Source organism: Henckelia pumila, chromosome 1, assembly GCF_033568475.1.
Source record: "Henckelia pumila isolate YLH828 chromosome 1, ASM3356847v2, whole genome shotgun sequence".
NCBI lineage: Eukaryota > Viridiplantae > Streptophyta > Magnoliopsida > Lamiales > Gesneriaceae > Henckelia > Henckelia pumila.
The window spans coordinates 145,524,514-145,549,332 of record NC_133120.1 but is presented as its reverse complement, the minus strand read 5'-3'; the positions used below and the strand labels follow the sequence as shown (position 1 = coordinate 145,549,332).

The following is a 24,819-nucleotide window of genomic DNA, read 5'->3' as shown; positions in this document are numbered from 1 at the left end:
CATTTATGTTAGCAGAACTCTTTGACTATTTTCTTTGATTTTTTTTTTTCTTTTAAACAATTAGGAACCCATCAAATCAGGCGACGACATATATATATGCACGTGTCAAGTTTACTCGGATTACAATGTAACCAAATCGAGGTATCAATTTAGGCCAACGTTCCTAACATGATCAATCTAAGTATCAACGAAAATCATTTGCCTTTGATATTTCTTTTTAACCACAGTTTCTTCTTTTTTTTTCGGAGAGAGAATTTTAACCACAATTTCGATCCCTCCCTATCAATAAATACTTTGTTATATTATAATTTACGAGCGTATTTGCACACCCATTGTATGTGACGAAAAATTTGATTTTTTTTATTAAAATTAATTTTGAAAATAAATCTAATAAATTAATGGAAAAAAATAAATGTTTATTGGTTAAATATTATTCGTAAGTATATGAGAAATAATTAAAAGAGCATGAATTATATATTTACATTTGTTATTTTCCACCATTATTTTTTTAATAATTAGAAATTTAAATTGAAGTCATACTAAAAGATCAAATTGATTTTTTTAAGAGGCTCTCACTTAATAAATAAGTATAGATATGAGTGTACGTCTATTTTATATCCCTATAATAAATAAAAACAAAATAAAAATTCTTATGAGAGTCTCGTTGATATTTATTTATTTATTTATTTATTTCTACAATGGTGTCCAATTCTTCTTCACAAATTCTCCTATCCCTCAGATATTTTAATTAATAATTTGATTTCACGTTCTCTTCGTATGGACCATAATCACAAATCCTCACCGTGAATAAAAAGGTGAGAATGACCCAGAAAACTCCATTTTTGTCTCGCTTTTATGGCACTTTTCCCTATGAATATCTCTCAGCTACATCACATGATTTCTTCATATGTATGTGTGCCGTAAATATCGCATTTGTAGCTCCCTCACTCTACCCGTGAGAAGCTGGTGACTATTTTTTGTGTTTCGTTTGTTCGAAATTCGCAAGTTTCTTGCTTTTTTTTTTCTGTGTAAGTTGATGTTTTTGTGCTGAATTTTGAGCGTTTTCAGTGAATTAATTGGGATTTGTGTCTAGACAATTACAGGGCTTTGGTTTGAATTACTTACGAAACTTGAATTTTATCCCGTGCATGTACATTAGTTTGATGATAGTAGCCATATTATCCAACGGTAGCCTTTCCCTTGTCGTTCCATTCCTTTTGGTTTGGTTGATCGACCCGCTTCAGAGTACACTTGTTGGCTTTTGAGCCAGCTTGAGAGTTCAGCCTGAAAGACTATCTTACTAGCTGATTAGTCAGTCTTTCAAACTTTAAGTGTCATTCTACTGTTTCGTGTGGAATCAGCGTTGAATCATAAAATATTTCTTAATTCAATTTGCAGACAAATAGCTAACCTGTATCCATTTATCATCTGGCAGTTAACACTGTAGATTAACATGGCACCTACAGTGGAGACCAATGGTGTAGCAACTGTGGATGCTGGACTTCCATCTAAAGTTCCGGCTATTGCACATCCGCTGGCTCAAGACCCAACTGAGATTGCATCAAACATCAAGTACCATGCACAATATAGCCCTCATTTTTCACCTTTCAAGTTTGATCTGGAGCAAGCATATTATGCAACAGCAGAGAGTGTCCGTGATCGGCTCATACAGGTATAATCAAATTGATTGATGCTTTGAAATTTGCTAGTCATGAACACTAAGAAGTTATATCGGCCGTAATGCAACTGCTTTATTTGTGGCACTTTTTATTCCTGGTGGCCATTGGGAAAAAGAGATATGTAACTATTTGTTTTCTTGAGGATGTTTAAGAGTTTATTTTTTTTCTGAATGAATATTTATTTTTTGACCTTTAAGTATTAGCGTAGGCGGTGACACTATTTTTGTAGTTACCTCAATCTTTAAGTTTAATTATTTTGTGGGTGTGTGTCTGATGATGAGGGGCAGGCTTTATTAGGACCATTTGTTGGTTTCATTGAGAAATTATTGATTCAGTTCTCTTGGAAAGGTCATGTTGTTAGGTTATTCTTCCATAAGTTTTCCAACTGTCCTTGTGATTGTCCGTCGTTCTAGATTTGGTCATGTTTTCTCCTTGAGTTTTTATCCTCTACTTGATGTTTCTCAATATCGTGTTTTCTATCTTGGTTTGCATTCACCATTGTCGAAAATAAGGTTGACAGTGACACAGTTAGAGGTAAGAATTCAGTGTCATGTTTTACCATGCCTTTCCTGTTCACTGTATGTCCAAGATTGTGAGATATTTTCTAGTTCATGGATAAGCTATAGCCTATATTGTTACTAATTATCATTTTTGTTGTCATTAACAAACAGTAACTCTAACTGAATTTTTCGTGGAGTTGTATGTATACTTGTGTCAACTTGAAGCCTATCCATTCGGCAGAAACATGACAGTGAGAGTCATCACATAAAATATATTTATATGTTCAAAGACTGCTATGTTGATTTCTATTATTTTTGTGGATTGTCCTGAACAATTATTCTTTTTATTCTCACTTGCATATTGGCTAGGTAATCGAGTCTTGAAGTGTAGGAATCATGCCTTAAATAGCATGAGAGAAGTCATTTTACTCAAGTCTTGGGTTTTTAAATAAAGCCACAGTTCTTAAGCTTTATGCTAATTACATTCCATGATTGCAATTTCAGCAATGGAACGATACTTATCGTCACTATCACAAAACCAACCCAAAGCAGACGTACTATTTATCCATGGAGTATCTCCAAGGACGAGCTTTGTCCAATGCAGTTGGAAACTTGGATATTCAAGATGCTTATGCTGATGCGCTAAAGCAACTAGGTCATGAACTCGAGGACATTGTGGAGCAGGTAATTAGGCACAACTACTCCTTACTGATGAATATTTTCTCCATTTAGTACCAAGGTTTACGGTAATAGTATTTATCAATCGCTAATTAATTGTCAGCATATTTATTACCGTTGGATTTTCTTTTCTGATTTGGTTGAAATGCTTTCTGTTTCCATGATCTGTGGTTCAACCTTTGCCTGCTAGATTTGAGGGTGATTTAATTGAACTTATTAGGAAAAAGATGCTGCACTTGGAAATGGTGGTCTTGGGAGGCTTGCTTCGTGTTTTCTGGACTCAATGGCAACATTGAACTTACCTGCTTGGGGATATGGTTTGAGGTACAGATATGGTCTATTCAAGCAGCGGATCACCAAAGCAGGCCAAGAGGAAATTGCAGAAGACTGGTTGGAGGTTTGATAGCTTCTTAACTTTTGTTAATACTGGGTTAACTCTTTACATCTGGAGCAATTTGCTATTTTTAACAATGCAGAAGTTCAGTCCCTGGGAAGTGGTCCGGCATGACGTTGTCTACCCCATAAAATTTTTTGGCCACGTCGAGGTTCTTCCCTCAGGATCGTAAGTGAAACCTCAAATGCTTCTTATTTAATTACATTAGAGTCTAATTTTATAGATGTAGATCAAATGCTAGCCCTGTTAAAGATTATTGTATGAGTGATGCTGATATTGAAAATTTTATTAGCCGAAAATGGGTTGGCGGCGAGGTGATGAAAGCTCTCGCATATGATGTACCAATTCCTGGATACAAAACCAGGAACACTAACAGCCTTCGTCTCTGGGAAGCAAAAGCTACTGCTGAGGACTTTGACTTATTTCAGTTTAATGATGGACAGTATGATTCTTCTGCTCAGCTTCATTCACGGGCACAGCAGGTAAATACTTGTTTTTTCTTCTAAAATTGATGTTGCAGAAAAAAGTATTCATATCTTAATTAACTAGTTGTGCTAATAAGACTGAGATTCCTGTTTGATATGTGTGTATGTGATCAGATACTTCTTTTTGCATGCTTGTATGTGATGCTTGTTTTGCAGATCTGTGCTGTCCTGTATCCAGGGGATGCTACAGAAGATGGAAAGCTTTTGCGGCTCAAGCAACAGTTTTTCCTGTGCAGTGCGTCGCTACAGGTTTCTCTATCTTGTTCTCAATTTTATCTGAACCACCACCTCTTTCAGTGCGCTATTCATTCATCTGTTGTTTAAATGATAAAAATTTCCCCAGTTCACTTCAACAAACTTAGAAAACGAATTTGGATGGGCTCTTTACAAAAGAGAGTTCTTGTTTAGACAAATTTAACTAGCTGGGTGCTTCCTTTGATAGCATGTGCTGAAAATACTCAAAAAGTTCATAGTTACCATACAGTTACATTATTGCCGTTACGGACAAGGTTCAACTTGTTTTGTGATGTTTACATTGGCGGCATGTAGCATATTTGCAGACTGCAAACAGACCTTTGACATTTAGAAGGATTTGAGCTCTTTGATGTAGATCTCATCTTATTCACACAGAATGGCTGGCAATTAAGAACTCAGAGGATATTTATTCTGCTACTACTCCCTGGACAATCGCGTTTGGCATGTGACAGTCAAAACTTACCTGTTATATTCTATACCAAAATTCCAGGATATTATATCCAGATTCAAGGAGAGGGAGAACGAAAAGAATGAGATTCAGTGGTCTGAATTCCCGGCTAAGGTTGCAGTACAACTGAATGATACACATCCCACTCTTGCGATACCGGAGCTGATGCGTCTGTTAATGGATGATGAAGGTCTTGGATGGGATGAATCTTGGGATATCACTACAAGGTGCACACTTTGCTAGATTACTACAGATTTATGTGAATGATTTTGTTTCTTGCTGAATGGATTAGCCAATTTGAAGATTTGATGTTGATGTTCATTCTACCAGGACCATAGCTTATACAAACCACACGGTCCTTCCTGAAGCCCTGGAAAAATGGTCACAAGCTGTCATGTGGAAGCTCCTTCCACGTCATATGGAAATCATTACAGAAATCGACAAGAGGGTAAACTCATCCACTTACTATGGTTTTCATATACTTTGCATTAAAACAACCCAACGGAGTAATTGTCCTGCACTGTGCAGTTCGTTGCAATGATAAAGTCCACAGAACCTGATCTTGAGGGAAACCTTCCTGCCCTGCGCATTTTGGATGATAACCCACAAAAGGCAGTAGTACGGATGGCCAATCTGTGTGTAGTGTCCTCGCACACGGTAAATTCTTTTGCAAATTGAAGCACGTTAAATGTGGATCATTGTTGGCTACATGGGAAACAGTTTCAGAAAGTTGAATAATGGATTTCATTTATGCAAAAAAAATTGTTCTGTCAGATTCTAATGGCCCCTTGAATGCAATAAAAGAGCAAGAAGATAACCTTTCTGTCCATTCATAACTCATTAAAAAACTTCCGGCTCAGTTTTTATGTAACTGAGAGCATTATGATGTTAGTAACTGATGAAGTCAGACATTTTATGTGTTGCTGTAGTTTACTTATAGTGACATTTTTAGCTAATTCAAAATTTGGCAATTATCTGAGAGGGTGACACTGTTCTCTGCACAAAAATTTAATTGATAACACATCTTCTACACTCATATTCATTCAAGACAAAATCCGTTGTATTTTGCCAGCAATTTTTATAGCCTGATTTAGAGCTGGTTAAGAATATCTATTACAGTGAACCTCTATCATCTGTGTGGTTGGTTTCATTGTCTGATTTCTTAGTTTTAGATTTTCGATTGAGAAGAGTTTAGAAAGCTAATCTTCTTCGCCATTTTCCTGCAGGTCAATGGTGTTGCTCAGCTTCACAGTGATATCTTGAAGGCTGAGTTATTCTCTGATTATGTCTCTATATGGCCTGCCAAATTTCAAAACAAGACCAACGGTATAACCCCTCGTCGATGGCTCAGGTTTTGCAATCCTGATCTTAGTCAGATTATATCCAAATGGTTAAAAACAGATCAATGGGTAACCAATCTCGACTTACTCACAAATCTTCGGCAAGTATGTATGATTTTTTTTGTTATTGACATCATCTCTATGTTTCCTGGAGTTATTATTGACACTACTCTCCCCCCTAGTTTGCTGATAATGCAGATTTCCATGCTGAATGGGAATCAGCAAAGTTTGCCAGCAAAGAGCGTTTGGCACGATATGTACTGCTGGTTACTGGTGTGAGCATTGACCCAAATTCACTCTTTGATATACAAGTCAAACGAATCCATGAATACAAAAGGCAGCTATTAAACATTTTGGGTGCTGTCTACAGGTACAAGAAATTGAAGGTGAGGAAAACTATATTTGTGGTGCTTATCTAGTGCTGTTTAATCAGTTTGATTCTATGCTTGAAGCTTTGTCTATTGTCATGAATATCTGAATGAGTTTTGTTCTCCTTGTCAAAATCTGGGCACTTTGCAACTGTATCTCATTGAATATGTTCCGCATCTAAAGTATGGCTTCATCTTCAATGATAACCTAATCATTGTGTTGTTATTGTCCTTTTGGATAAGAAACAATGGTAGTTGGTGATAACTGATAACATGAATACAATGTAAATACTTCATGGGCATCCCATCTTTTTGTCCTGTACATGACCCATAAACTGTCAATGATTTAAACTCGGTTCATTTAAGGCTTTCGTCGACCGGGCTTGGGACTTAATACTTCATATTCTGACATAATCGATTCTCTTTTTCTTATACTCCTTCAAAAGCTCATACTTTCTCTTCGTATCATCCAATTGCTTGCAGTAACATTGTCCATAAATTTCTGCTATTTCTATCTTCCAAACATTTGGTTGATTTCCCCATATTTGTGTTAATTATTCTTAATTTTTTTTCCTGATAATAATGCAGGAGATGAACCCTGAGGATCGTAAACATATGACACCTCGCACCATCATGATCGGAGGAAAAGCGTTTGCTACATATACAAATGCTAAAAGAATAGTTAAGCTTGTAAATGATGTAGGTGCTGTTGTCAACACCGATCCAGAGGTCAATAGCTTCTTAAAGGTACAGTAAAGCTATAGCCTACCTTCTTTTGAGTCTATATGATTCCAATCTCAAGTTCTAAATGACTTAACAACGAAGAGCAAGGTTTTCTAGTGCCCAATTAGTCATTGGCAAAATTTTAGCTCATATTATACCTTAGCCATAAAGTGAGTTATTCAAACTGCCACAACCAGTTGTTTGCAATATTTAAAACCGAAGAAAATAAAAAATTGTACATTTTCTTGGTTTTGAAATTTGAATATCTGTTTTCTTAGTACGGTCCTGTTAAATGAATAATGTATAGGAGGCAGTAAAGCGGTTTTGGGTTTAGCTATCATTTAGGTAGATTTTAAAACAATAATCAACTATGCTATTATGACTATCCTTGGAAAAAGTAAGGAAAATCGGTTTACTATTCAATGCATACGTATGTTAATATAATCTTTTCTTTTATCCCTGCTACTGACATAACTCATAAGTCAACTGTCAAATTTTACTTCACCACCAAATAAAAAACTCTGCCATTATTTAACATATCAAGATCTCAGATCAACTTCATTGTTATTTTCCAATGTTTCAGGTTGTTTTTGTCCCCAATTATAATGTGTCCGTGGCAGAGATTCTTATTCCTGGAAGTGAACTGTCGCAGCATATCAGTACGGCAGGCATGGAGGCAAGTGGCACGAGTAACATGAAGTTTGCACTTAATGGATGCCTCATTATTGGAACACTAGATGGGGCTAATGTTGAGATCAGAGAAGAAATTGGGGAAACAAATTTCTTTCTTTTTGGAGCTACAGCAGATGAAGTTCCTGGCTTGCGTAAAGATAGAGAGAAAGGATTGGTAAATCCTGCTATTTACAATAAACTTAATCTTACCCAGATAGGTCATTTGTTACCGCAATTACAAAGCATAGTCCTTAGCACGTGATTCAGTCGTGAGTTCTGTATAAGCCACTTAGGCAGTGTTTGGGAATGCTTCTAAGAAGCACTTTTGAGCTTTTCCTTCACAAAATTTGAATTTGAATTTTCAAATTGTGAAAAAAAACCTCAAAAGTGCTTCGTAGAAGAATTCCCAAACACTACCTTAGCATGGTTAAATTTTATAGCATGATGATACCTGTTTAGCTTTCATACTTAACCCTGCATCTTGAGTAAAAGGTGAAGGACTTCTAGGTATGGTTGCATGAGTTCAATTTCGGAAAACTGAAAGTGTACCTAACTTGAGGGTATTATGATTAAGGCCTAAGTAAAAATAAACTGTTGGTATAGGTTTGAATTGCATCTTTTAGTAAATTAATTAATCATCGAATTTGTGAAGGAAAAGGATGTGGATAGCCAGGAAGTCAGGGAGAGAAATATACCTGCATTCAATCTGTTATCAATAATTAGAAAGTAAAAAGCTTAAATAATTGTTAGTTGTTGAAATGGAGCTGGCAATCTCCACTTTTCTGGACTCGTTTATGATTCTAAATACCAATGAAAGTAAAGTATGCCTTATTCACAGCAATGAGAAGGAAAGTATTTTCCTTATTCATGGCTTTGAAAAGTTTGGTGAAGAGACATATCATTCGCGACCCAGTGGATTAAATTCATTTTCAAATTTGAATATCGTGTTTCATGTATTCCAAATGAGTACATATCCCCATTTTAACATGTGTAATGTATGGAACTTAGAAGATATGGAGTTATAAACAAAGTATAGGAGGATAAACAACTTCTGCAGTGAACATGAAAATGGATACCAGTTACCATCCACAAGACTTATTTAATACTTCAAAAAAAAAAAAAAAAAAAGACATGTTTAGTGGTTACATCATACTTGGAATATTGAATCCATTTTCTCTATGTTCATTCCTCTTATGAGCTACCTCTGGTCATACTTGGAAATAGGCTTCTTCTAAGATAATAGAATTTTAATTTCTATTATTATGCAGTTTAAACCTGACCCTCGGTTTGAAGAGGCCAAACAATTTATCAGATCTGGGGCTTTTGGAAGCTATGATTATAATCCACTTCTTGAGTCACTCGAGGGAAATTCTGGCTATGGGCGTGGCGATTATTTTCTTGTTGGTCATGACTTCCCAAGCTACATGGATGCTCAAGAAAAAGTGGATGAAGCATACAAGTAAGTCTACGGAATCCTCAATTCTCCCACCCTTGGTACTGGTAACTGGTATACGTTACCTGTCATATAAACTGGAAAATTTTACTTTTTCATCTCCTGATATGATTTTTGATTCTTTTCGACACATTAGACATGTCGAAAACCCAAAAGATAGATTCCTTTCTTGTCATACAAGCTGAATTTGGTCTTCATTGGAAATCACTACAGTTGGTAATAACTAATAAGTAACAACAGTTTCTGCCCCCAAGACAGGGATATGTCCTCTCCATGACTTCCAAGTACTAGTTTATGTATTTGTTCTACTTAATGCATATTAGACCAACAAAATCAAGCTAATTATATTAACTTAAATTGATTCAATTAACTTGGTTTATCTTGGTTGAATTTAATCTCACAAAGCCTCATGGTATATCATTTTGGGACCACAAATTCTTGTATTGTCATTATGCAGGACGCCGAAAAGCACACTAAATGGCTATTGACATTTATTCTAATAATATGCTTTCAGGGACAGGAAGAGATGGATAAAGATGTCCATTCTTAGCACTGCAGGTAGTGGAAAATTTAGCAGTGACCGCACAATTTCCCAGTATGCAACTGAAATTTGGAACATAAAGGAGTGCCCATGCCCGGAATCAGTAGCCTGAGGTACTTCTCATTGACCATGGTAAAGCAGGTACTTCTATCATGTTTGTAGGATACGAATATCACTTCCATGCCATTGTGCCATGCCATTGTGATATGCATTCTACTAATAAAAGATCGGTACGTCTCCTATACAATCGTCGATCTATCCATCCGCGCATACTTTACTCCTTTTCAGTTAGTGTTGTGTTATTTCAGGCATGTGTTCTGTAATGAGATTTGAAAACCATAAACTTAATGCTAATGTGTTTGTTAAATATCTTTTAAGTAGCATTTTGCATTTTGCATTTTGCATTTTGTATGTAAGCTCCTGTAGTGGATGTGATTATGCATATAAACGAACCAAATCGAAACCAAATATGAAGAAAATTTTTAAGGCTCGATTTAGATATATTTGAGTTTGAACTCGATTTGTTTGGCTCAAATTTGATTCGAATCAAACGTGGAATCGAGCTCTGTTCGAAATATTCGAACATTTTTGTGAGCTACTTCGAAAATTAATGTTTATTACTTGTAAAAAGCAGGAGCACGTAAGATCACTTATTTTATGATTAAAATTAGTTATATAATTGAATTAAATATGATACTAATAATAAAATATACAGTGACATGTGTTTTATATATATATATATATATGTAAATCATGTCACATATTCCAATATGCATCAACTTCATTATCTAATTCAAGAAAAAGTATTGACCTAGGAGTCTATATATAACTTAGAAACATGAATATATCATAAGCCAAAAAATCAAATATCTTGTGAAAACATTTAACACATTGGGCATAAAATGATATATAAACGTAGTTATAAAGAAGTGAAAATAGATATTTTAAAAAACATTGACTCAATATTAAATGGCCAAAAACAATGAAAAATCAAAGCATATGATATAATTGTAATAATTAATATTTAGATATAATAATATATGAAATTAATTTTTATAATTAACAAATAACATAATAACTAAAATTTCTAAGTGCTAATTTTTTTTTATATAATTTATTAATTTATCTTTTATTTGGAATTTTCAAACTTTTATTTTATATATATTAATAATATTAATTTTGTAATTATTTATTGAATTATAATATGATGAATTTAACATAGAAATTTAACAATTAAAGTAAATTTTCATAAAATAAGTAAAAAATTAGAATAATAACTTAAAGTACTTTGATTTTAAACTTATTATATATTATCACTTTGCCGTTTTCTTTAGGAATTACTAAGAGTGTTAAAGTGCTTATATGAATGATTTAATATATAAATATAACAATTAAATTAAACTTTCATAAAGAAGTAAAAAAATTATAATAGTAACTTAAAATTATTGTGATTTTAAACTTATTATATATTATCACATCATTGTTTCTGTAAAAATTATTTAGAACGCGCGTTAAAACACTTAAATAATATTTAATATGTTGATATATTAATTGATCACTCCATTTATTTGCACTAAAAACATTCAAAATTATATCAAATTGAATTTTGATAATAAATGGTGTAATTTTTTTAGTTAAACAAAATATATGTAAACAAAAAAAATGAGGAAATATCTTAACAAAATAGTTTTTATATTAGATATAATATAAAATTAAAATAACTTTAAATTTGCTCATATTATAATAGAAATAAAATAAGTAATAATCAAACCATCTATTCGTTTTTATTAAATATTATTTCATATTTATTAATATGTTTAATTATTTTTCTAATTATCATTCTAAATTTGTCATATTAAATTAATGTTTTGCTCTCTTTTTTTTACCAACTAAAAATTAAGCATATCAAGTGTAAATAAATTATAAAAATGTTGTACAATGAATTTAGGGTGATTAGTGACACAATTAATAGCACAATTACATCCAAATAATTTGACTTACAATATTGTTCTTATTTTTATCATATAACTTTCCAAAATACCAATTACATTTTACACTCTAATGAACAAAATTTGGGCATTAATGAAATTTCACAATGCAAAAACTTTATATATCATTCATACTTTAATAGTAACTAAAGGCTTTATATTTGGATGTTGAGTTTGTCTCATTAAATATGGATTACAGTTAGAGTTTTATTCTTAATAAGTATATTTGACTTATTTATATTGATGAATTTAATTTTGATATTTGTTTTTATTATATATAAAAAATTCAATATTTTTGACACCTAATGGCATGTTAATTTACGTAACTACCAATCTTGCTTCATTTTTTCGTAATAATTATTTTTTAATTTGAAGAAAAAATTAAAATAAATTAACTTAAATTTTTAAATATAGTTAATTGTGTTATCAATGTAACTATCATAAGTTCATTATATTCAACTTCATCGATCCATTTTTTATTTTGTTTTTTAATTAAAATCATTTTTTTTTTTGTTTCATATCACCTACATGTATATATATTATGAGAATTCATAATTTAAAAATATTATCCTCAATAAATTTTTATTTTTTTTTCAGTTTATTTATTGTAAAATATATTATTTTATATTAATTATTCGTTTCATCGTCGTCGTCACAATATCATCCATCATCCAAAATAATTTTTTAAATTTTATTATATATAAATGAGAGTTTCATTAAATATTATTTCGTATTAATTAATAGTTTTAATTATTATTTTAATTCTCATTCTAAATTTGTCATATTAAATTAACGTTTTGCTTTGTTTTTACCAACTAATAATTAAACATGTCAATTTTAATATAAATGATTTATAATTATATTTTATTTATAAACATTTCATTATTATTCATACATCTCTATTATATTTTATTATTTTTAATAACTTTTAAATTATAAACTTATAATCATAATTTCTATTAGTTTCAATATGTGTATTATTATTATTATTATTATTATTATTATTATTATTATTATTATTATTATTATTATTATTATTATTATTATTATTATTATTATTATTATATAAATTTAAATGAAATACCGAGGAAAAAATAATTTTTAGTTCAGAGTGTTTATATATTTGTATAAAAAATTATGGTAAAAACTATACTTTTGTATATAAATTAGAAACTGAAATTGGTCATTCTTTTGGTTTTTAAATATGTAAGAATAATTATTGTAGAAAGTTTTTTTTTTTGAAAGCGTTAAAATTATACTAATTTATGCTAAATTTTAGTGCATTCATTATGTTTCTTATTATTAGTATTTTATTAAAATTCTACTACTATAACTACTATAAATAATTTTTAAATCTTAATTATATATTATATAAAAATTAGAGTTTAATTAAATATTATTTCATATTAATTCATATTTTTAATTATTATTTTAATTCTCATTCTAAATTTTTCATATTAAATTAACGTTTTGCTTTCTTTTTTTTACCAACTAAAAATTAAACATATCAATTTTAATATCAATTATTTATAATTATATTTTATTTATAAACATTTCATTATTATTCATACATATCTATTATATTTTATTATTTTTAATAGCTTTTAAATTATAAACTTATAATCATAAATTTCTATTAGTTGCAATATGTGTATAATTATTATATATAAAGTTAAATGACATACTGAGGAAAAAATAATTTTTACTTCATTTAAGTGTTTATATATTTGTATCAAAAATTATGGTAAAAATTATACTTTTGTATATAAATTAGAAACTGAAATTGGTCACTCTTTTGGTTTTTAAATATGTAAGAATAATTATTGTAGAATTTTTTTTTTTTGGAATGCACTAAAATGGATACTAATTTCTGCTAAATTTTAGTGCATTCATTATGTTTCTTATTATTTTATTAAAATTCTACTACTACACTACTATAAATAATTTTTAAATCTTTATTATATTTTATAAAAATCAGAGTTTCATTAAATATTATTTCATATTAATTCATATTTTTAATTATTATTTTGATTCTCATTCTAAATTTGTTATATTAAATTAACTTTTTGCTCTCCTTTTTACCAACTAAAACATATCAAGTGTAAATAGCTGATAAAAATGTTGTTTATAAACATTTCATTATTACTCACACATCTCTATTATATTTTATTGTTTTAAATAACTTTTAAATTCTAAACTTATAATCATAAATTTCTATTAGTTAATATGTATTGAAAATTATGGCAAAAAATTAAATATACTTTTGTATATAAAAAACTGAAAATTGTCACTCTTTTGGTTTTTAAATATGTAAGAATAATTAATTATGTAGAAAGATTTTTTTATTAATTTTTGGAATGCACTAAAATGTTTACTAATTTCTGCTAAATTTTAGTGCATTCATTATGTTTTTTTATTATTAGTAGTTTATTAAAATTCTACTAATTATATCTCTACTATAAATAATTTTTAAATCTTTATTATATATTATATATATAAATCAGAGTTTCACTAAATAGTATTTCATATTAATTAATATTTTTAATTATTATTTTAATTCTCATTCTAAATTTGTCATATTAAATTAGTTTTTTTTTACCAACTAAAAATTAAATATATCAAGTGTAAATAGATGATAGAAATGTGGTATAATTAATTAGGATGATTAATGACACAATTAATAGCACAATTACATCCAAATAATTTGACTTACAATATTGCCCTTATTTTTATCATATAACTTCCCAAAATACCCATCAGATTTTACATTCTAATGAACAAAATTTGAGCATTAATGAAATTTCACAATGCAAAAACTTTGTCCATCATTCATACTTTTATAATAAAAATAAATTATTTTTATCATCTAACTTCCCAAAATACCCATCACATTATTCTAATGAACAAAATTTGAGCATTAATAAAATTTCACAATGCAAAAATTTTGTCCACCAGTCAAACTTTTATAATAAAAATAGATTTAATACATATACACACACAATCAAGAGAGGCTTAGAAACTTAAGCTAATCGTTTCTGGTTACGGCTAGCACGCAATTTCCTGTTTTGCCCATTTACACAACCATATGTTTGATAATTAAATATCACTTCATACATTTATTAATGCATGATTTCAGTAATTTTCATTATTTTTGCTCAATTTTTTTTCCAACTAGCTCATCTTTTTTAAAAAAATAATAACTAGCTCATCATTTTAGATACAATAAAGTTTAACTAAATCAATTATTGTAACATTTTTATTTTGTACAAAAATAAAAATGAAACCAATCATTTTTAAAAAAAATTATGGTGCATAAATAACACATGATATTCTAACCTATATGTATGTTGCGTATTAATTAGTTAAAATCATACTTATTTTACGCTCAATTTTTTTTTTAAAAATATATTAATGATACGTACTTCGGAATGGACGGGAAATAATAATAATAATAATAATAATAATAATAATAATAATAATAATAATAATAATAATAATAATAATAATAATATATATATATATATATAAAATTTTTTTTCAGGTAATTTTGTGTAAATAATTTATATTTAAATTTAAAACAATTTGGTTATATTTTATTAGATATATTTTGGAAAATTTTATGTTCTAAAATATTTTGGAAAGAGGAGTGATCTAATCATTTAAACTTAAAAGGAGATTTTGGATTATATATCTGGTACTAAACAAAAAATACATTATACCATTAAAGTATATTAAGAAAGTATTTGAGTAAACGTATTTGTTAATATCAGAAAAAGTTGGGTAGACGTGACAACTTCTTCCAGCTAGATCTTTTTCCAGTTCACCTCGATATGCACTTTAACCAGCCTTCTGCACATACTAAACAACTCGTGAATGGGCGTCGGAAGAGTTTTTCGACATGGCCACTCCGATACCTAAATCAGAATAGGGCTTATTGGAGAAGAAAACTCAAATGAATAGAAGAGCTTATAGTGTATATGAGAGAATGATCCTCAATTATGAGACAAACCTGGTATTTATAGAGGATTCTCGGAACCCTAGGAGAGTCCCGCCAATAGAAAACATTATCTTTCCCCAATATACAAATCTTATTTTCTTCTTATCTCAAATTATTTCTCATCTCAAAAGATATCAAATCTTTAAATAAAGAAAACCATATTTTATAACACATCTCACCTCTTCCTCTAGTCCCTCTACCACGGGCTTCGACTTCTATTATATTCACCCTCATCACTACGGGCAACTCAACCCTCTAAGTCATGGCACTTATCAAAGTGAACCATTGATCACAAACAAGGGCACTATCTCGCCTCCATTCCCCTGTCCTCCAGCAGTAACTCTTACCCCTATACCGAACCTGAGCTGTAATTTAGCTCTTCCAAGGCACTTGTTTATCTTCTTGAAATGGCCTGGTCTAGACATTTTCTTGATCCGAGGTAACCCTCCTCCTGGGTCATCCTGGACCCCATCCTGGTCCGACGTAATCCTTCTCCTGGGCCGACCTGGACCCCATCCTGGTCCGAGGTGACCCTCCTCTTGGGCCGACCTGGTCCCCATCCTAGTCCGAGGTGGACTACTATGTCTATATATCACAAGTCCTCCCCTCCGAGTCGGGCTAGAATAACATTCGTTGACCCGAGGTAAAAAGCCTGGGAACCGAACCCACAAGCAAACCACAAAGCCACAAGAGAAGGAGCAGTGCACAGGAAATGAATGCCAAGTCGACAACTGTCCTAGGGCAACATCCAACTCGCGATAAATGGCCACGATGAATCATCGCCTCCTATATAAACCCCTTCTCTCCACCTTCATTCTACCTTGCACACTTGAGAGATTCCCGAGCCCGGAATCCCGAGCCCACTCCAGAGCCTAGCATCTCGAATTCCCCCCCAGTAAGTCCTTCTCGCCTTTCTTTTTCATTAATGTCTGAGTCTTCTGCCTCCTCTGAAAGAGTGGGTGCCCGATGAGCCAACTTGTGGCTAAGGGCTTTTATGACTCTATGTATAAACAATCTTTTGTTTAATATAATTTACACTTTTATAATGGCATTGACTTTATCTTTCTTCATAATGTTATATTATGATATACTATTGTTGTTTTGATAAAGACCTTGAATATACTATAGTGTATGTAAGATGTGGTAGCACATGAGGATGGCTATCATGAAACACATCTTATAGTCACTGTATATTCTAAACAGTTCCTAGTCAATTGAGCCGTCCGCAAATAAGGATAAGGATCGCTCGAGATTGAGACTAGCATTTGCGATGCCGAGTACCACGTTTCATTGGTATGGAACATACAGATGTTCAAAGCATGCAAATGGATATTCATATGATGAATGATCGAACTACCCTATTCGGACTTTCCAAGTGGTTATCACTTATCGAGTGGATAAAGTCCGCGGTTTTGGTTGTACACCATTAGTCCTTACTAATTGAAACATCATTGAGACTCTATATGCTAGTACTGTACTTTGACTCGTTTACCGACTCTATTGGGGTCATCAGGTGTCGGGATTGGGTACAGTTACGACACATATAGGAGTTGATGCTTTGTTGTCAAGGATTCACCACATACTTGCTAGTGTGGATATCCTATGCAATCTGGGGAGATATTAGTGTGACGAATCTCTGGCCAGAGTACATGATGTGTTTTAAGAAATGGTTTCTTAGTAGCACATGCGATGTCACTATTTGATCTTCAAGATGCATTGCATAGTTATCGAATCTCGAACGACTCTCGATTTACCAATAGTTGTTGATTCGATCGGGATATATGGATGAAGGGACCGTACTGTACGCTAACCAAAATCTATTGGTTCTTGCAGGCACTATCAGTGATACCTAGGGAATCATGGGGCGATGTTGCTAGGCGCTCTTACCATGATTCGATGGGCAAGTCGGAAATTGTTGTTCCGAGTCGCAAGGAGTTGTGAGCCCACGGCTAGCTGTATCCCTGAACCATTGAGGGTCACACAAGTAATGGATTTCTAATTCCCGTTGAGATAGTTAAATTTAAAGAGTTAAATTTAATGAACAAAGAAGTAGGACTTCTTATATCAGAGTAGAAGAGTAAGATTTCCTAAAATGACATAGGGATGGACATTTTTTGGAAATCACTGAATTCGGATTCAGAAAATTTATCTTGACTTTAAAAGATGCAGAAATGGTTTCTGTGCACATTGGTGAAATTGGTTTATCAATCTGAGTCACGATGAATTTTATATTAATTTCTGAATATGCAGGCTTTGCTTGTCAGACTTTAACTTATGACTAATGGGCCCTAAGCTGTTAGCAGCCCACATTATAAATAAGTTATTGCAGTGCAGAAATTAGACACAAGTCTCATAATTTTTGAACACTAGGGTTTTGAGACCTAGAGTGGCCGCCCCCCTCTCTGTGTTTTTCTCTCAGAAATCCAGTCTGTGAATTTCGAATTTGCAGTCTGGTTTAATGGATCATATTCGTTAATTCTCTTCGTAGAAACTTCTGATAGATTTTCTAGTGCAATCTATCAGAGGGATTCGAATTTTGTTCGTGGACCTGATTGAAGAATTGTTCGTCCATCAGTTCCTGGGATATACAACAAGAGCAGAGTTATCTGTTGGTGTCCATAATCTCGTTTCGAGATTCAAGGTAAAAATTTAATTGTTATTTAATTTTTACACGCACAATTTAATCGTAAAGTTTTGATACCCATGATATGGAATCGTTCCATATAAAATTTTAAAACTTCCGCTACACCGGGTATCAATTCTGATTGATCTGAACACCGTATCCAACATCCTCCACCTCGAGGGCTAATGCGAAGGGCTCGCCTCGGGATGAGGACCCCGAGAGAAGCCCTGAATTCACCCATCCAAAGAGGGCCTGGGTGGAACATTCGTCGCCCAAACCACTTCTCCGTGGCACCGGGAAAGCCTACCGCTGCCTCGGTACCCCCAAACACAAGTCCACACACAAGTCCAAGCTTCGGGCACTAGCCCTAAGTGCTGGGCAATCCTCCGGTCCTAGTGTAGCTCCCCCCGTAATTCCAAGCGATCTTCCCGTGATGCCCTTTAGGGGTCAGTGGTATCACGCGCAAATTTCAAAATGCAAACCCGAGGACAAAACCCTCCTCCGACATCTCGGTGTCATTCCCAAATATGGGGACATCATCATTTCCACCTCTGAACACCGAGCCCACGGACCTCCCCCGGGTATTTGATGTTCTTTAAAGCCCAATTGCAGAACGGCTTCGATTCCCTATCCCTACCTTTTACCAAGATATCGCCCGCCATTACCGCGTTCCCCTTAGCCAACTCCAACCTAATTCCTTCCGCCACATGGCCACAATATACATCTTATTCGGCTCCCTCGGCCTAGCAATCAATGCCTCTATCTTCCATTTTTACTATGTATGTCGATACAAAGATGGGGTATTCACAATTGGGGCCCAACCCAATTGAAAATTCATTAGCAAAGTCCCCACCTCCCACAAACGTTGGAAAGAACATTTCTTTTTCCTCCGCATACCCGTAATGCCTAACTGCCCCTGCCAATGGCTTCCCGGGCTACTCCGCAAACCCGAGCTCCCCTCTTCTCATAAACAATCTCCGTTTTATGTCCGTAGTCAAGCCGGGCTTGGGGAAAAAGAATATGACTCTCCCACACACCTTGATGAGAACTTTTTATTCAAGTATGGGTTGAGTTCCCGAGGTGCGATCCAGGCGGAGCCATCAGGCATAGCCGAGGAATCCGAGGAATCGAAAACACATACTTCCTCGAGTGATCGACCCGATATGAGTCCCCCCCCTTCATTTTATGTTTGTAGTCACATCATTATTTTAACCCCTTGTCTCATGCAGGTCCTACTGAGATGGACCTCCGGAGAATCCTAGCGCACAAGCTGGACAAGGAAAAAGGGACGAGTTCTTGATCTATAACTATGCCCTAGCCACCTCCCCTACCGCATCTAGATATGCATACGTCCGTTGCACAGCCTCTGTCACCCAGGACCTCTACTCAATCCATATCCACTCCTCCTGACCTTGCTGCTTTGAATCGACCTCGGAAAATGAAACACAAGGATCTCGTGCCTGAGACTGTGCCCCATGTTGCTGGTGAGATGGGCGAAGGGCACCAAGACAGAGGTGCTGACGTTAGACCTTCCTTCGAGTTGGAGATCCCTTTTCCTCTGCGGTTTGCTCCTGAGTATACGGCCTCTTCCAACATCTTCGTAGGAGGAAACTCGGAACTTGTGTTCCACATCCTGCATTCCATTGGGTCAGCCGCTGAAAGGGATCACTTGGTGTCTATGCGTCTACGAGCTTGCACTCTCGGTGTGAGCAATGACATCCTCAGGGTAAGACTATCTCGGTAATATTCTCCTCTAGCTGACTTGAGCTAACACTATATTGTACAGGGGCTGATGCAGTTGTACAGTAGCCTAGATAGGTCCACTGTGCAACTTAGGGAAGCATGGGCCGAGTCCGCAGAGGAAAAAGGGTGGGCTAAGTCCGCCACCCGCGAGCTGGCCGAATTTCGAGAGGTGCACAAAGCGGCTCTTGATTCCATGTACGAGGAATGCGACAAAGCTCAAGCAAAGGAGGTCGGGCTGAGGAGGGAACTGGCTCGGTCCGAAGACGAGGAAAAGGATGCACGAGCTGCCCTGAAGGCCTACCGAGGGGAAGAAAACATCCGACAAGAAGCCTTCATCCAGAGCCAATCCTTCTTGGAGATCTTGGGGACCAAAGCCTTCAAATTCTTGAAAGTAGGTATCCAGGGCTGCATGAAGCAGGTGGCTGGGGCCCGTTCCTTCCCTTGGATGTGGGACCGAAATTTCTGGAAATGGAAGAAATCATTAAGGACATCCCGGATAATATCATGGCTGATTACCCAAAAGCCGAGGCAGAAGTGGAAAACACCGAAGTCCGCACCCCTAAAAAGTCCAATAAGGACGCAGAAGTGGCCGCAACCCTTAATGGTGAACCAGTTTCCCCCTCCTTGGAGCAAGAGCCACCGCCACTCCATTAGGAATTTCTTTATTTTGTACACTTTTGTTACGGCTGGCCAGAGCATAACTGAACTTTGAAGCTCTTTGTATTAACATTGTTTGGTATTTAAATTTTAAACAATATTCTAGAAAACTAGTTATAAAAATCAAGTTTTTATTTATCGTGCCTGCATTATGAGCCGGGTTGAAATATTGATATTGTTACTTCCCACCTCAGGCAGTGGGAAGGGTTACGGACCGAGCCAAATGTTGATGGCAAGATCTCATACATTTGGCTTAGGGGCAAGGTCGGGGACCAAACCAAATTAGGGTGTCAAGGCCTTTCACTTGGGATTAAACAGCAAGGTCGGGGACCGAGCCAAATTATGATGTCAAGGCCTCATACACTTGGGCTTAGGTGGACAGGGTCAGGGACCAAGCCAAATTAGGGTACCAAGGCCTTTTGCTTGGGCTTAAACGGCAAGGTTGGGGACCGAGATAAATTATGATGCCAAGGCATCATACACTTGGGCTTAGGCGCGCAAGGTTAGGGACCGAGCCAAATTATGATGCCAAGACCTCGTACACTTGGGTTTAGGTAGGCAGGGACAGGTACCGAGCCAAATTATGATGTCAAGGCCTTATACACTTGGGCTTAGGTGTGCAGGGTCAGGGACCGAGCCAAATTATGATGTCAAGGTCTCATGCACTTAGGCTTAGGTGGGCAGGGTCAGGGACCGACCAACTTTATGCAAAATCGACGAACAAAAATAATTGTATTTATTGATGAAAAAATAATAAGTTATGCCCGCAAGCTACAAAAATATTCAAAAAATTTAAAACAATATTTAAGCAAAATACTTCTTGAGATGGTAGATGTTACAAGACCTCTTAATATGGTGGCCCTGGTCATCCTCCAAGTAATATGATCCCGCCTTAATTCTCTGAATGATCTTGAATGGCCCTTCCCACTTTGGATCCAACTTTCCCACTTCTCCTGCTAGTTGGGCTTTCCTCAGCACGAGGTCTCCTACTTGGAAATTCCGCATCCTGACTCTCTTATTATATGCTCGTACCATCCGGCCCCTGTAGGCTTCCATTCTGATTAGGGCTCGTTCTCTGGTTTCTTCTATCATATAGAGGTTTGTAACCCTACGCTCCCCATTGCCGTCATCTACCCCTGAACCCTGGCCAACTTTCCTCCAATATCCACAGGCAGAACTGCTTCTGAACCATAGACCATGCTGAATGGAGTCTCTTCTGTAGCCGTGCGAGGCGTGGTTCGATAAGCCCACAAAACACTAGGTACCTCTTCCACCCAATTTTTGCCCACGCCATACAAACGAGCTATCAAAGCCTGCACTATAGATCTGTTGGTGTAGTGACCCAACCCAGAATCACTATCTAATAAGATATTAAGCATGCAATTAAGTCTTAAATTGAAATTAACAAAACTCCAGCGGAAACTTAAAACCATAAATACAATATACACCAGCAGAACAACCGGGCTAAATAAAATATTATGCAACCCCATCGAACAGAAGGTACTAAAATTCCAATCTAACAACCTGAACGGAAATAGGATCACCAAGCAACCACTGCAACTCAACGACCGCTATCACCGGGTCCGTCCATCCTAAGTCCTGCCCCATTGAATAGGGTATCCAATACAAAACACTTGGACATGAGCATAAATGCTTAGTACAGAAGTAGGAATATACATATACCATGCATGCACATGCAATATGAAGGGTACTGGAAAACCTATCCAGAATACTGCTCAGTCAAGGCGCCATGCTATGTAGCACGGTGGGCAGTCGCATCAGGAAGTGGCTCCCATACCATAAAAACTCGTGGATATAACCGGATTCAAATCCATGGAAATCCATCCACTAAAATATGCTGAGCGACCCTTACTATAGGCTATGCAAATCAAGGCATAAAGCTCAACGTGTACATGCATGCCGCATAATTTCAATGCACATAATAATGTCATACAAAACATACAAACATAATACATGTATATTCAACCTGATATCTTGGGTATTACGCCCGTACCTTTCTTGAGAAAACCCAAGCACTCTAGCAACTCTAGCAGTCCAGGTACTCAAAATCCATGCCTATAAGTAATAATCATTATATCACTTAATGTGCTCTAAAGGACTTAACTAACATATTACATACTCCCTAATATCTATAGGGATCCAAAGTTATACATGCGTCCATCTTCAGCCCACTGGTGGCGACTGCCTCAAAACTTAGGCACAGCTCCGCTACTACCCTCCTGTAGTAGCCCGGTTCCATTTTACAAGATTAAGTGATTTTAAACATGTTAGAAAATGACATATAATTTTTAAAGTGTCAAAACATGTTTAATGAGTCCTTATTTGGTAAAAATAAGTGGAAAATCAGATCCGGAACGTCCGAAAATGGTGGGGTAGGTCCCGGGGGTCTTGGGGGCCCAAAACCAGTTCGGAAACATGAGAAACAGTTCGGAGCTTCCGGGCAGATCGGAGCTTCCGATCCGAGATAGGAGCTTCCGATCTCAACCAGAAACAGGTGTCAAGGATATTTAAACACGTGGCCAGATGCAGGAGATCGGAGCTTCCGATCCTGCGATCGGAGCTTCCGATCTCGGCAGTCCAAAACGTGGCAAACATGCACCGATCGGAGCTTTCGATCCTACGATCGGAGCTTCCGATCGTGGCCTATAAATAGGCCATCCGAGAGCCTCATTTTTCACACCAAATCATATTCTTTCTCTCTCAATTTTAGAGCATTCTAGGAGCTTTTTGGGGTGTTTCCGGCCTTCCTAGGCTTGGTCCGGAGGTTGGCGAGGCACTCCAGGGTTACGGTGGAGTGATGCCCAAGTTCTAGGGCAATCGTCATCAGTGGGCTGGCGACGGACGTAGGTATAGCTCTGGCTCCTTATAGTAAATAGGGAGTATGCTATAGCGTAGTTAAGGCTTCTATAATAAAGTGGTAATGCATGAGTACTTTGCATTGTAGTGCGGATTGTAGGCTTGGACATAGTGCTGGTCTAGCTTGCCTAGTGTATGAGGTACGGAAGTATTATTCGAGATATCCAGATTGAGTATGCATGTATTATGTGTTTGCATGGATTATGTGATTGCATGTTTTATATGCCTTTATATATACAGCATGTCATGACTGTATGTTGCATACATGAGCATATTGAGCTTTTACCTTAGAGGTATCATGTAGTAGGGCGCTCACCCTACGAGTTTGTGGATGGTTGGATACGTAAGTCTTGTGTCAGGTCACCTTATGGTTGGACACATGTACTAGTATCAGGTCACCATTATCCACTGGGTATATGAGCCACCTCCTGATGCGACGGCGCAGCGTGCTATATACCCTGGGCCCGGTCTATGAGCTTGCTTCTTAACTTGAGAGTCTTGGTACCCAGTTCACTTGCATACATGCACACATAACACCGTATACTCATACTCTCGTACTTAGCTTATCATGCTCACGTCCCGTACTTTGTTGTATTTGGACACCCTATTCCATGGGGCAGGTCTGCGGCTGGACGATGCAGGTGGTTCCAGGAGAGCTTAGGCGATGGAGGACCAGCAGGGTTATTGTCTAAGCTTTTGTTTCAGTTGTATTTGGGTTAATACACTGGTTTTTTTTCGATATGGTTGTAAACAATATTTTTATTATTGTTTAAGTTTCCGCTGTTATTTCTGATATTTTATTTGATTAAGTTAAATGCATGTTTAAGCTTCTGATTAGTAGGTGATCACGGTGCGGGTCACTACATTTATGGTATCAGAGCATGCATAGTAATCTTGGGATCTAGATTGTTGAAATTGGGATTAACTTTTAATCATCGTGTAGATGGCGGGTCATGGTGACGAGAGTAGTCATGGCAGCATAGGTGGACGCTAGGGTGATTAGGACGATCGAGAGCATCGTCGGGGCCGTCATCACCATCTCCATGATGATCACAGGCATTTCAGCATGCATAGGTTTATGCAGGTGGGTCCGAAGCCTTTAGTCGGAGGAGAGTTACCGGAGGATGCAGGAAACTGGCTACGACGTATGGAAGTTTGTTTTCGGGAGTTCCGATGCACTGAGGAGCAGCGGATGGAGACTCTTGATTTCCTGGTCGAAGGACGAGCTCGGAAGTGGTGGGATTCTACTTCTGCGCCTTTTATTGCAGCCCGAGGAGTTGCTACCTGGGATGAGTTCCGCACGGCTTTTCATAAGCTGTATTTTCCTCCTGCTCTCCGACAGACGAAGACAAGTGAGTTGCTGGGTTTGTGGCAAGGATCGATGTCGATCGAGGAATA

At 35.6% G+C, this 24,819-nt stretch overlaps 1 protein-coding gene across 4 annotated transcripts; it reads left to right on the top strand.

Annotated features, from left to right (window-relative positions):
• Nucleotides 1-703: 703 nt before the first annotated feature.
• LOC140891531 (alpha-glucan phosphorylase, H isozyme) lies at nucleotides 704-10,037 on the top strand. 4 transcript variants are annotated; one of them, XM_073300318.1, is made up of 16 exons: nucleotides 704-815; nucleotides 1,436-1,672; nucleotides 2,684-2,863; nucleotides 3,078-3,254; nucleotides 3,334-3,419; nucleotides 3,544-3,733; nucleotides 3,893-3,985; nucleotides 4,482-4,666; nucleotides 4,770-4,887; nucleotides 4,968-5,096; nucleotides 5,666-5,884; nucleotides 5,962-6,165; nucleotides 6,736-6,894; nucleotides 7,454-7,717; nucleotides 8,811-9,001; nucleotides 9,510-10,037. In XM_073300318.1, the coding sequence occupies exons 2-16, from the start codon at nucleotides 1,454-1,456 to the stop codon at nucleotides 9,646-9,648; spliced, it is 2,553 nt and encodes an 850-aa protein (XP_073156419.1). In that variant the 5' UTR covers nucleotides 704-815; nucleotides 1,436-1,453; the 3' UTR covers nucleotides 9,649-10,037. The 4 variants fall into 4 exon arrangements, with proteins under 4 accessions (XP_073156419.1, XP_073156346.1, XP_073156197.1 ...); XM_073300245.1 differs by having other exon boundaries at nucleotides 783-909; XM_073300096.1 differs by lacking the exon at nucleotides 704-815 and adding an exon at nucleotides 831-966.
• The last annotated feature ends 14,782 nt before the right edge of the window (nucleotides 10,038-24,819 follow it).